At 41.7% G+C, this 14,329-nt stretch overlaps 1 protein-coding gene across 1 annotated transcript in view; it reads right to left on the reverse strand.

Annotated features, from left to right (window-relative positions):
• Positions 1-14,329, reverse strand: part of SMYD3 (SET and MYND domain containing 3) — a 419,115-nt gene that overhangs the window by 348,271 nt on the left and 56,515 nt on the right. Inside the window, 3 exon segments of the mRNA XM_054393109.1 lie at positions 2,626-2,762; positions 5,569-5,626; positions 6,799-6,906. Of these exon segments, the coding sequence (XP_054249084.1) occupies positions 2,626-2,762; positions 5,569-5,626; positions 6,799-6,906 (303 nt within the window).

The following is a 14,329-nucleotide window of genomic DNA, read 5'->3' on the forward strand; positions in this document are numbered from 1 at the left end:
GAAAAAATTAGAATGACAATAGAGCTTTCCAGAAAGCATTGTGCATGACAGAACTCTGAACAATATCCTGATTTTACTCACATGTGAAGCATATGGCTATACTTAGTTGGTGGCTCCTTTCTCCCAACCAACTCACCTCTTCAGTCAAATTTTTCTGTCCCTTCTGTCACTTCTTTTTATTAAAAGTGATATGAAGTACCTGAACCCCTGATAGGTCTATGTCACTTGCTTTCCATATTCCTTGGGCAGACCATCACACAGACTCAGTAACATGAGCAAAATAAAAAAGACCTACTATAATGGTCTAAGAGTCTCTGAATTTCTGAAAGGGGAGGGGTGGGAGGAGGGGGCCAGAAAAACATATAGCAAGAATAACTTAAAATCTCATCACTTTGCAGAACACTGAAGGAAGTAGGGAAAAATTCACACTCAACATCAGGAGTATGCTGACTTAAAGACATCTTCGTGATAGCAAAGCTATAGTAGGACAACTGTTGTTAACAGGAGCATTCCTAGTCCTCCAGTTAACAGGACTTGGAGCTAGGAAGCTGTCCTGGTTTAGAGCCGGACAGATCCTCTGTTGATCTGAGAGGAGTAAAAGAATGACGCTCACACAAATGGATCGGATAGAGATGGAAAGTTTAAACAGAAAAGCAATCGGTGTTTTACAGAAATTGCAAAGCATAGTGGCAAAGATATCCCAAAGCATAGAGAGTCCCTTATGCCACACTCAAAGGTTCCCAACACTTCCCTTCTCCCCACCTGAGGGTGTACCCAAAAACCCCAGGGCTCTTTCTTTCTACCACCCCCCTCTCCCTGCTCCTCCCCTCTCCCGACTGCTAGGCTAGTCTCAGGCTGGCCAGGTCTGAGACTGCCCCCCTCTTCTCCTCCCAGCATTAGGCCTAAACAGACCTAAGAGGCCTGAAATACTCCCACACCATTACCCTATAGGAAGCATCTCACATGGGAGCAGAGAGGGAAGAAAGAGGAAGAGAATGACTTTGCAGATGAATTTATAGGGTGCAGGATTTATAGGCTGTTTCCTGTGTCCACCTTATGGGGCTGGACACTCAGGAAACCAGAGGTCTAACTTATTTGGCAGTTACAGGAGGCACCCAGCCTAAAGTCTTGATTTTCACCCTGCCTTAGATGCCCCCTAGCATCATGTTTGTAAAATACGTGGGAGGGATGAGGAGGTGCATATGTGTGCAAATGTTTGTGCATGCATGTACATTAAAAAAAAATTAAGCTTCCATGTTTTCTTCACCAGTGTTTCAATATATTGAGCAATCATCACATTGTTCCTGTAAAGGCACTATACTCAGTCTCCATCTTAAGCTGAAAGCATAGAAAGCCAGAACATTTGTAAAGCATTTCTTGCAAGCTGCAAGTCTGTTCAAATGGGTTAGGCAGTGATTATCTTCTGATAGTCAGCTTTATCCTCAGCTGTACAAATTCCCTAATCAGGTAACATGGCATGTACTTCATGTGAAATGCTTCTTGAAGTTCAGACCAAACCAGCATGCCAATGCAGTTTGAGCGAACACTACATACTGCATAAGGATTTTTATCTACAAGTCCTTTTGACTTGGTATATTTTACCCTGTGTAGCTTTTCAGAGAAAATTGCAACTTTACTTCATAGCAGTCTACTCACTAGTAAAAAAAAAAAAAAAAAAAATCCAGAAAACCAGCAATTGAATGTACTACTCCTACTTCTTTTGCCCAGAGCAAAAAGGATTCCACAATTGTGCAAACCTATTTTCAAAAGGTTAAAAATCATATATTGCATTTTTATTTAATTTTTGAAGGCTCTTCCTTTTATTTATATCAGAAGTAAAACATTTATGAGTTTTACATACCTCACAAGAAAATGTTTATTAAAACAATGAAAACATTCATGAGTTTAGGTAACTGTTATGGTAAAATTTGTCAATCAATTAGAAACCAAAATAATAAAATCAAGTTACGATTATGAGTATTCTCTACATGAAGCATTTCTGCTAGCATTGTTCAAAGTAAGCTTTCTGAATTGAAAGCAATAAAATACATACAGCAGAAGCCAACACAGTTTAGTTATTAACATAATAAACATCTCACATATTGTGGAAATTAATTTCAAGTACTTTACCTTTAGCCTTTTAGAACAGACAATCCTACCTGACCCCTGAGAAAACAGTTGGCAGGTGACAGTACTGCCACAAACACCTGTTAGCACATACTACTAAATGACAAAACAGGATGGGAGTATATCTGCAAATGCAAGCTAATGCACCCTGCAAAAAAATCTAGGCTGAAAAGTGATGCTATATGCTCTTTATTACTGTGGGAAAATTACTCGTGTTGATTGACTCAATTGCTTTTGAACTTGTTTGCTTTTCAAATGCAACTGGTATTTTTTTCAAAGACTTTTGACATGATAATTTAAGAAATGAAATTTTGAAATTATACAATTATATAAAAGCTATACTTATGATTAAATACTGACTAAATAGAAAAATTAAATAGTTTGATTTCATTTTTGTCATATATCATGTTCTGGATGTACTTACTAAATTCCTACTCAAAAAATAAACCAAGAAAAGAAGAATTTATGAGCTGTTAGGCAATCATAATTAACACTTACTTTTGCGAAGATCTGAAAAAAGTCAATTGCAGGTGGCAAGCGAGACACGTCCTGGATCTCTGTTTTCAAATACAGTTGCAATGTCTGTGCAAGGTGCCTGAGGCCGTCTCTCATTTCTTCACTTAGTTCTTCAATATCTTAAGGTGAAGGGGGGAAAAAAAAGTATACTATGTCATAAACAGCACCTTTCACCAACATTTTGAAAACGTCCACTGGTAGCCATACAGTCTAGACATTTCCAGTCCCAGAATGAATCTTGACAGAGGCCAGTTTTGACAGAAGGCAGGCATTTGTCATTGTACAGCCACACATCAACATATAGAAGACTTTACCAGATTGCTACTGCCAAATCATATGAATAGAATGGTGAGTTAAAGATCAAGAGCTGGTAGAAAAGCAGATGTTAGTCATTACATATGAAAATTAGATATCTAGATTTATATCATTTAAAATTTATGCAGTAGTACCTTCCCCCTAGCAGCAGTGCCTATTTTTATACTGTATTGTCCATAGATGTATCAGAAACACTGTATGCTAGTAGATCATAGGGGAAAGTCTATTCCCTCTATCCTTTTTAATTTGTTGGCTTATTGAGGTATTTTGCCCTGGCAGAATGTCAGAATATACAGAAGTAAGACATAATACTAGTTGTTGGGGTTTTTTTCTTAGGTTTATGTGTTTTTCATTTCTACTTGACTATATCTATAGATCAAGCTGGTTTATAGCCAAAGTTCAAAATAACACAAAAAAAATACTGAAACAATCAAAATATTCACATCACTCACTAGAAGATCTCTTTAAGCAAGATGCAAGAATGAACTAAGGATGTATTTCTGTCAAGTCTTTAACCCTGAAGCTACTACAAAATCTGGAGAAAATATTTCAATATTAGCTCTGCTGAGAGATTATAACAAGCACCCTTTCCTACTCAAGCAGTTGAAACTTGTGAAATCACAAAACCAGTCCATTTTTTTCTCCACTGAAAAGCCATGTAGATGGCAAGCATACACAAATCTCTTGTAAATTTTAGATTTATTCCTTTTTCTGGAAGTTATTTTGAAGCTTCATGCAGCAGCACATAAGGATGTAAAACTTCAAAATGTAAAAACATGCATTTCTGTGTATGTATATAAAAATATTTACACTGTACATAGTAAGGCAGACAACGGGTAAATGAAAAACTAAAAAAACTGGCAGATGAGCTCACTAAGCTACTCTCCATCACTTTTCAGCAGTCCTGGCTCACTGGTGAGGTCCCAGATGACTGGAAGCTGGCCAGTGTGATGCCCATCCACAAGAAGGGCTGGAAGGAGGAGCCAGGGAATTACAGACCTGTCAGCATGACCTCAGTGCCAGGCAAGACTATGGAGCAGGTCATCTTGAGTGAAATCACACAGGACCTACAGGATGACCAAGGGATCAGGCCCAGCCAGCAAGGATTTAGGAAGGGCAGGTCCCGCCTGACCAACCTGATCTCCTTCTATGATCAGGTGACCTGCCTGGTGGATGTGGGGCAGGCTGTAGATGTTGTCTACCTGGACTTCAGCAAGGCCTTTGACACCATCCCCCATAGCAAACTCCTGGCCAAGCTGTCAGCCTGTGGCTTGGACAGGAGCACTCCGTGCTGGGTTAGGAACTGGCTGGAGGGCTGAGCCCAGAGAGTGGTGGTGAATGGTGCCACATCCAGCTGGCAGCCTGTCACTAGTGGTGTCCCCCAGGGATCAGTGCTGGGCCCCATCCTGTTCAATATCTTTGTTGATGAACTGGATGAGGAGACTGAGTCCATCATCAGTAAGTTTGCAGATGACACCAAGTTGGGGACAGATGGTGATCTCTTAGAGGGTAGGAGGGCTCTGCAGAGGGACCTTGACAGGCTGGTCAGATGGGCAGAGTCCAACGGCATGAGATTCAACACGTCTAAGTACCAGGTTCTACACACTGGCCACAACAACCCCATGCAGTGCCACAGGCTGGGGACAGAGTGGCTGGAGAGCAGCCAGGCAGAAAGGGACCTGGGGGTACTGGTTGATAGTAGGCTGAACATGAGCCAGCAGTGTGCCCAGGTGGCCAAGAAGGCCAATGGCATCCTGGCCTGTATCAGGAATAGTGTGGCCAGCAGGAGCAGGGAAGTCATTCTGCCCTGTACTCAGCACTGGTTAGACCACACCTTGAGTACTGTGTCCAGGTCTGGGCCCCTCAGTTCAAGAAAGATGTTGAATTGCTTGACCGTGTCCAGAGAAGGGCAACAAAGCTGGTGAGGGAACTGGAGCACAAGCCCTGTGAGGAGAGGCTGAGGGAGCTGGGGTTGTTTAGCCTGGAGAAGAGGAGGCTCAGGGGAGACCTTATTGCCATCTACAGCTGCCTGAAGGGAGGCTGTAGCCAGGTGGGGGCTAGCCTCTTCTCCCAGGCAACCAGTGACAGAATGAGAGGACACAGTCTCAAGCTGTGCCATGGGAGGTTTAGGCTGGATGTTAGGAAGAAATTCTTCACAGAAAGAGAGATTTGCCATTGGAATGTGCTGCCCAGGGAGGTGGTGGAGTCACTGTTCCTGGAAGTGTTTAAAATAAGACTGGATGAGGCACTTAGTGCCATGGTTTAGTTGATTAGATGGTGTTGGGTGATAGGTTGGACTTGATGATCTTGAAGATCTTTTCCAACCTGGTTAATTCTGTGATTCTGTAAAGCAAGATGTACACTGTAAAATCCAAACATATATTAAAGCCAAAAAATCAGGTTTTGGTAGAATAAAACATACATTTTTTTTCCTCGATCTTTGACAAAAAGAAAAATGTTCCTCCTCACAGAGGCTTTATCAGGATTTGTCTTTGATTCTCCTGCTATACAGAGCAGACCTTCAGAAGGCAAGCTGCAAGTAAATCAGAGGGCCACTCTGTAAAGCAGAATTTGGAAGCATTTCGTGCAATATGATTGGCAATTACTTACTTGACTGAAGATCCGAAAAGGAGTAGAGTTTCTCCGAAAGACATCCTGATTGTCTAAGCTGTACAGAAAAACAGATAATTAACACTTACAAAGCATGCTTTATCTTGAAAATGTTCTACAAGACTGATTATGTGATATGATATGCCTGTAAGATTATGAGGTAAGACTAACAGCATCAGATTTAATCTGGTCATTTCATACATTCTGTAAATTATCATAACAATCCTAAATTTTTCTTGGTGTTATAAAGCTTCCTACTGTTTGAGGGGGTTGGTGTTTTGTTGGTTTGGGTTTTTTGTTGTTTGTTTTGTTGTTGTTTTTTTTTTTTTTACTTTGGCAGCTTACCCTTAGTAATTTACTTTGGCCCTTATCACTCAATGTGAAAGCTAATTACTAGGTTAGCAGTCTCAGATTTCATGTGACTATAATTAACGCATACTATAGCTAGATACATATTTGCCCTTTAAAAACAATCATTCACACTATTTTCCCAAAAATGTATAAATTAAGATACTAAATCATATTTTAATCACCTTGCACCACAATAAATGCACATTTTTATCCAAGACAAACAGCACCAAGGCAGGGTTAGCAAAAAAAAAAATGGGCAAATCCTTTTTGATTTTAAAATCCTACACAGTCATAAGCTGCTTAACATAACAGAAAATGTTGTGACATATATTAATCAAACCATAGGAACGCTAAACACCCAGGACTTCCAAAGGAGTTTAGAGGAAAAGAAAATAAATAAATAAAAGAAGTAACTGAGATTAAAAGACCCCACATTAAAAGCATGGCACTGTGCCCTCCAAAGAGAGGGGTAGCTAACAGTATTTCTGCCTGTACCACTCATTCAAAGGCTGAATGAGGTTTCCAATCAAGTTAATAGATAAGTATCAATAACTTCAATAGTATCAAAGAAAGAAAACATTATTGCTATGTGCTTTCCTTCTAGGCAGAATTAAGTTTACAATGCCACCCTACAGTCATAGGAAAAGAAAGTCGATAAACAGGTCCCTTGCGCTTAATTATGTCCATTTTAGTATCTCTTGATCCTTTCAGCATTTCTGCAAGTTAATTAGAAATCTTGTAATGCAGTATGCAGTCCAATTTTGTTCAGCAATCCCAGGCACTTCAGCTTTGTAGCTCTTAATTACATTAAAAATGTAGAGCGAAAAGGTATTTATTTGACTCTGCTACACTGAATGAATCTAAAAGAATGTCACTTACTAGCTTAAAAACAATCCTGCCAGCAAGTCTGACTGAGTCTGGAGGAAAATTAGGCTCGATACTCTTAAGACACCTGCATTCCTGCTTGTGGTCAAGCCAAGCTTCTTTCTGTTAGGATTTTTAAAAACAAAGAAAAAGAAAAAACTGAATGTTATTTTACATAACATTTTATATTTTCTTTTTATATATATATATATATATAACATATATAAATATTTTAATATGTAAATACACAAGCATACTTTTTATATACACATACTTTTTAAGATATATATACACACATATTTTTAATACATATTTATTTACTTATTATACATATATATGCACACAAACAAGCATGCTTAGCCTTGCCATGGGCTGGACCTGGGGATCCACGTGTCAGCTTACACCCATCCTTGGAGGGGGCTGAAAAGAACCCAGTCCCCCAGGTGGACTAAAGAAACCTCATTCAGGTGGGCAGAGAGAGAGATTTGGGGTTCCCCCTCCCAGGTGCAGAGGTCCCTTTGGTCAAAAGTCTATTCTACTCCCCCTTCCTGTCCAGCAAGCGAATTCAAAGGGAGCCATTTTCTTGGTTCAGTCTTTTTCCCCCTGCCTCACCTGCTCAACAGAAGGATCCCTGCTGCTCCTGCTTCCTGAGTTACCACATGGTCTGCCTCCGTGTTGCTTTCAGACTTCTAAGGACAGCATCCAAACGGGATCCATTTACATCAAGGGAACCCAATGCCAGCTGGGCCTGGTTTTGTGTATTTTTCTATTTACGCTTTTCCTTATACCTTTGTAACCTTCCCTGTTACTCAAATGCTATATATATATTATTTAAAATTACCTTTTTACTTCCAAAACAATTCCAGACCCTTTCTTTTGTGATTTTACCTCTTTCTCCTGCCTAATTTGCTTTTACCCTACCAGGAAAAAGGGAGGGGGGGAAGAAATATAAATCTGTTCCTTTTGGGCTTTTGGACACCGGGGAAAGTTTTAAACCACAACAATCCAGAACCACAACAGCATCATAGTTGTTGAGTCGGACTGGGAGGAACAACTGCAGAGGCAAAAGTCAGCTTTAAAGGACCAGGAAGGAGACCTTCCTTGGATACTGTTATCCACCAGCTGTGGCAGCCTTCAACACCATCACCACAGATGTTGGCTGCCAAACAAACAGCAGCACAGTCTAAGACTGCAGATATGACAAAAGTGTTGTGGAAAAGGACAGGCTAGGATATCCACTCAAACCAATCCCATATCATGTCACTTCCTCCTCTAATGTAATTAATTGTGCAGCTGATATTACCGAAAATGGAGCCACAGTAGTGCAGGGTCAGGACACAACAGTATCACCATGATGTTACCTCAGAATTTACCTTTACCTTTAAGAAAACCTAAGAGAAACACAAACAAAAAACTCTATGGTCAAGTTCCCAGTTCAGTTCCTTGCCAATACAAATCTTACTTCACTCTGCTACACGCTCCTGTTTGGCAACACAGTTTGTACCATATTTTCTTAACATTGCATCTGATGTTTTTTAAGAACAAAAGGAACATATAAAGATAGGATGAAACCTGCACAAAAATCTAGAAGAAATAACTTCATTTTTTGTCCCACATGTCTCTTACACAAAGAATTATCTTTAACTTCATGAAACATGCTATAAATAGCATCATCAGCTTACTTCAAACTGGTATCACCCTTCCAGCTAGCTGAAATTTTTATTAGATAAATAAAGGAGCTTTGATTCTCATTTCATTCCAGGAAGAAGACACAATGCTGCATACTTCGCATAGAAGCGAAGCTGAAATTTCCTTTATCTTAATTCCAACAACATACACAACACTCTAGGCAAACATTCACCCAGCAATCAGGATCACAAAGACCTTCAAGAATCTTCATCACTTCACCAAAATACAGCTGCTCTAAAGCAACAGTCAAGATTTCCATGCTGCAAAATCACAATGGTCAATAATCCCCATGGCTGGTAGGACTGGTCATGGCATTTTCAGAGTTTGAACCAGGAATAGCATCCCAGTTTGAAATGGTTGCCCTTAAAAAAACCACAAAGTTGCAGTTCTCCAGAAGGTAGAGTGCCCAGGAGGTAGACCGGAATGTATAATATTTGTATTTCTTCCCATAGAACCTGCATCTCTATAAATTTAGATGCAAAGTTTTCTTTCTCTTTCTTCCCTTTCTCCTCCCTGGACACAGTGAGCTTCCTTATCTGGTGTGGGAGGAGGATGGTTCCAGTTTTATCTGTGGCCTTGAAAACCAAACTAATTTTTACTGTGTGATACTGGCCTGTTTAGGTCTAATGCCAGGGACTAAAGGAAGGCAGTTTCAGCCTGAATCCAGCTTAGCAATGGGAGGGGGTGGGGGGAAGAACGAGCCCTGGGGCATATGTTAAACCTGAGGTGGGGAGAAAAGGAGCAGCTGGGGTTGGGGGGAAGGTTTTTTGGGTTTTCATGTATCCTGTATATATAGTAGATGTTAAGGATTCATGTATTCTGTATCTTCCTGTATATCTTTGAATACAATTTCTGCATTTCTCTCCAATTCAACAAGAACTTCTTTATTTTACTTCCTTTGGGAGTAAAATAATTTGTTTGCTCTTTAAACTAAGACAAATAGTAACTGTAAACAAAATTTACCAAAGTAGAAGACAGAAACAAAAATATTTTTGTTTCATGTACCTGCAACTTCTGTTTCATGGACACTTTTATTAGGATTAGCAGACAAGGACTAGCATTTCCATAGCAGAGAAGCAACAGCACGATAAGATGAGGGAAATCTGATATATATTGAAATATGTCTTCCCCCACCCCCTATTTTGTCCCCCCACAAATCAGTGTGAAAGAGCAAAAAGAATGAGTCTTCAGCTAAAGAAACATTGAAAGACAGTAATTTATCATCTTTTTTTTCTTTTTGCCGTCTATCTTTACAAATTCTGTTTATAATTTGTGAAAATTCCAATCCCATCCTATTAATACAGTACATTTACACATTTTATTTACACACCTACAGGATATGTTTCAAGACACTCCAATGGACCAAATACTTTTTAAAAGCAAATTGAAAAAAACAGGGCACAACAAAAGCTTGCTACAATGACAAAGACTCAGAAGCTTTTGCTAGGTAACTGCCACACAGAAAATGATAAAATGTCTACATTTCTAATGTTAAAAAAAATTCATTACATGTTCAGCAATAATTAAAAAAAGAGGGTATGGCAGTGATATGTGCAACTGCACATCACACCTGTAGACACTGACATGCTAGATATAAAGATTACAAAGGCTATCACACAATTTTTTTCTTAAACTGCATTCAACTGGGAAAATTGTTTCAGCAGCAGTAGCATTTATTCTATTTCATTCAGTGTTTTTTTCCTGCTTTGGCTTTCAGCTACATGGGAGATTTGTGATTTCATTTCCTTTACCCTTAATTTTATGAGGGAAAATATGACACCAAGAAGGAATTAATCCAAATACACTTAGTGTCACATGATGTCTGACAAATAAAAGTTAAGTATTTAGTGCTGAATACAACGATTCTTGTCTAGAAGAAACAAGGTGATGATTGTAAATGTCCAGAAATCGTTCTCTGCAATATAATTATATTGGTATTTTTGTCCCACTTAAAGTTGTTCTTTTGAGTAAGCCTCTATCTGTCATTTTTCCCCCTACATAAATGTTGCACAGAATTTTAAACACACTAGAGGTGCCATCAAAAGGTTTTAATAGGTTATCCAACCAATAAAGCCCTAATGAGATTAAATATGCAGTACCACATGGCATCATACGCCATTTTTTTTTTTTTTGAGCTATGTTCCCGTGTGAGAGGAACAGTTCAAACATTGAGTTTGATCGAGCACTGGAACAGGCTCCCCAGGGGGGTTGTGGAGTCTCCTTCTCTGGAGACTTTCAAAACCCACCTGGATGCATTCCTGTGTGGACTACTCTAAGTGATCCTGCTCTGGCAGGGGAGGTGGACCTGATGATCTCTTGAGGTCCCTTCCAACCTCTGATATACTGTGATACTGTGTGATACTGTGAAATTAGAAAAATACAAAACAGTTATTCAGCAAGAGAACTAGGGTATAATTTGCCATTTGTCCACTAGGGGCAACTCGGCAGGCACTGGACGCTGAATACAGCGGTGAGGCTAGGTGTCAGACACATACAATTAAAGGAACCTTGCAAAGACTTAATCCAATTTTTACTCACGAGTTTTGGCTCCAGGCATCACCAAGGGCAGTTGAATTATAATCCACAAATTACAATACCACACTAAAGCCCCAGGATTTTAAACAGAACCAAAACTGGTGTGAAACATGTGAACACTGAAAAGATAGAGTTTCACTGGTGAAGGCTCGTTGCTAACCTTGTTGCTAAACTGGTCACTGCTAAGGCTCCAGGGGTGGTCCCTTCCAGATGCGGGGGAGGCAGCTTTCCCCCACGGCTGCAGGGGTGCATCATGGGCTGATCACCTGGAACAGGCTCTCAGGTGATACCCCTGGTGCTGGTGGCACTGTGGAGTTTGCAGGACACTGTGGCTGTCTGGGGCACTCACAGGCAGTCTGGCAGGACACGGATGGTATTCTGGATCTCTCTGGCGCTTGGCTTACAGGGCTGTGGAGCAACAGGCAGTCACTCCCTTCTCCCACAACTTAGAGGCCAGCATAGAAGCAGCTGGGCCTGGTTCTGGCTTTGCGAGTGGCAGGCAAACAGGCCAGCTTTGGCTCACAGGTCTGCAGCTTTGTGCTTGCAGCAGACATGCTTAGAACTGCTGAACTGCTTAGAACTGCTGAAAGGCAAGTTCTCCCTGGGGCTTGGCTTCCCAGATCTCTGTTGCTGCAGGGTGCACTTAGGCAGCTTCTTCCTACCAGAGGGACTGGGGTATGATGCTAAGCTGGCTGTAGTTTCAGTGCAGCTTATGTGAAGCACTCTCTGCTGGTTTCCAGGTAAACTGAGGCACAACGACGCTTCCCGGGTAGCAAGGCTTCTCTCCAGACTGCAGACAAAGGCAGAACACGTGCACGAGGGCAGAGCATGTACAAGGAGCAAGAGCAGAAGCAGAGCAAAAGAGCAAAGGAGCAAAAGAGCAAGTTGTTTACAATTTGGGTAATATTTATCATTTGCTCAAGGCTTGGATTTAGCCAGTAGTCAATCTTGGTAAACACCATTAGCCAAGGGCAGAGCATATGGCCAGAACATGCCCATACGTGGAAGAAGCACAAACACAGCACAAGCATCTCACACGGTGAGTGCATGCTCTTGTTTACCCCAACAAGGCAGGTTGGGTTGTTTACCCTGGCTTGTTGACACCTGGCCCTTTGTTTTCTCAGCTCTGGGCTGAGTACCCACTCCAGAAGGAGGGGGTAGTGGAGTTTGAGTGGGGAATAATTCGGGGCATAATGCAGCCTTTACTGCATACACCTAAGTTGGAACAGGATCTTGCATTACACCTTGAAGATTTGCTTGTGCAGGTCACTGCCAGCACAGTCTCATTTCACATCAGAGACTTGCCAAAAAGAGCTTTACCTATGACTCTCCTGGCAGATATTTGCTTTAAACTTACCATGCAAATATCTTAGTCTTTTATATTCTTTACAGTCATATTTTCCTTATGATCGCCCATAATAAATCTGCCTGTGGCAGTATTATTGATGCTACAGTAAGCACCTAATGTATGCTGCATACTTTTGTCATACAATGAATCAAAATGACATATCTTCCTCCTTTCCCTCTCCATATGTTTTAATCCCAGACAGAAGAGGTTTCCGCAATGTTGAGAACACTGCAGATTATCACAGTATCACAGTATATCAGAGGTTGGAAGGGACCTCAAGAGATCATCAGGTCCAACTCCCCTGCCAGAGCAGGATCACTTAGGGCAGTCTGCACAGGAATGCATCCAGGTGGGTCTGGAAAATCACCAGAAAAGGAGACTCCACAACTTCCCTGGGCAGCCTGTTCCAGTGCTCTGTCACCCTCACTGTAAAGAAGTTTCTCCTCATGTTCAGGTGAAATCTTCTATGTTCAAGTTTGAACCCATTGTTCCTTGTCTTACTACTGTGAACCACCAAAAAGAGCCTGGCCCCCTCCACTTGACACCCACCCCTCAGATATTTATACACATTGATGAGATTCCCTCTCAGTCTTCTCTTCTCAAGACTAAGCAGCCCCAGGGCTCTCAGTCTCTCTTCATAGGGAAGATGCTCAAGTTCCTTAATCATCCTTGTGGCTCTCCATTGGCTTCTCTCCAGCAGGTCTCTGTCTTTCTTGAATTGGGGAGCCCAAAACTGGACACAGTATTCCAGGTGTGGTCTCACCAGGGCAGAGTAGAGAGGTAGAAGAACTTCCCTCGACCTGCTGGACACACCTTTCCTGATACATCCCAGGATCCCATTGGCTCTCTTGGCCACAAGAGCACATTGTTGCTCCATGGAGAACTTGCTGTCCACCAGCACTCCAAGGTCTTTCTCTGTGGATCTGCTTTCCAGCAGGGCAGCCCCTAACCTGTACTGGTGCCTGTTGTTATTTCTCCCCAGATGTAGTACCCTGCACTTGTCCTTATTAAACTTCATGAGGTTTGCCTGCACCCAGCTCTCCAGCCTGTCCAGGTCACATTGGATGGCTGCACAGCCTGAGGGGGTGTCAGCAAACCCCCCCAGTTTTGTATCATCAGTGAACTTGCTGAGGGTACTCTCAATGTCCTCATCCAGGTCATTGATAACAATATTGAACAAAACTGGACCCAGTACCCATCCCTGGGGGACATCACTTGCCACAGGCCTCCAAGTTGACTCTGTGCCACTGATGATGACCTTCTGAATTCTGTGGTGGAGCCAGTTTGTGATCCACCTCACTGACCAACCATCTATGCCACATCTCCTGAGCTTTGCTATGAGGATGTTATGGGAGACAGTATCAAAAGCTTTACTGAAGTCAAGATATACGACATCCATTGCTCTTCCCTCATCTACCCACTTGGACATAACTTCATAGAAGGCTATCAGATTAGTTAGACAGGATCTCCCCTTGGTAAATGCATGTTGGCTACTCCTGATAACCTTCTTGTCTTCCATGTGGTTAGAGATGACCTCCAGGATGAGCTGCTCCATCATCTTTCCAGGAATGGAGGTGAGGCTGACTGGTCTGCAGTTGCCTGGGTCCTCCTTCTTGCCTTTTTTGAAGACTAGAGTGACATTTGCTTTCTTCCAGTCGTCAGGCACCTCTCCTGTTCTCCATGACTTTTCAAAGATGACGGGGAGAGGTTCAGCAACAGTATCAGCCAGCTCTCTCAGCACCCGTGGATGCATCCACATGGGTGCATGTGGATTTGTGTGTCTTGAGATGGTATAAGAGATCTCTAACCCTGTCCTGACCAACGGAATGTCCACATCTCTCCAGTTCTGCTCCCTTGCTTCTAGAGACTGAGGTTCCTGAGGGCTGGTCTTAGAAGTACATGCCACATGAACCTCTACTCTTTCAACTTAAGCCCATTGTCCTTCATCCTTCTGCCATGCAACACTGTGAAAAG

The sequence above is a fragment of the Indicator indicator genome, chromosome 2 (assembly GCF_027791375.1).
Source record: "Indicator indicator isolate 239-I01 chromosome 2, UM_Iind_1.1, whole genome shotgun sequence".
In the NCBI taxonomy this organism is placed as follows: domain Eukaryota; kingdom Metazoa; phylum Chordata; class Aves; order Piciformes; family Indicatoridae; genus Indicator; species Indicator indicator.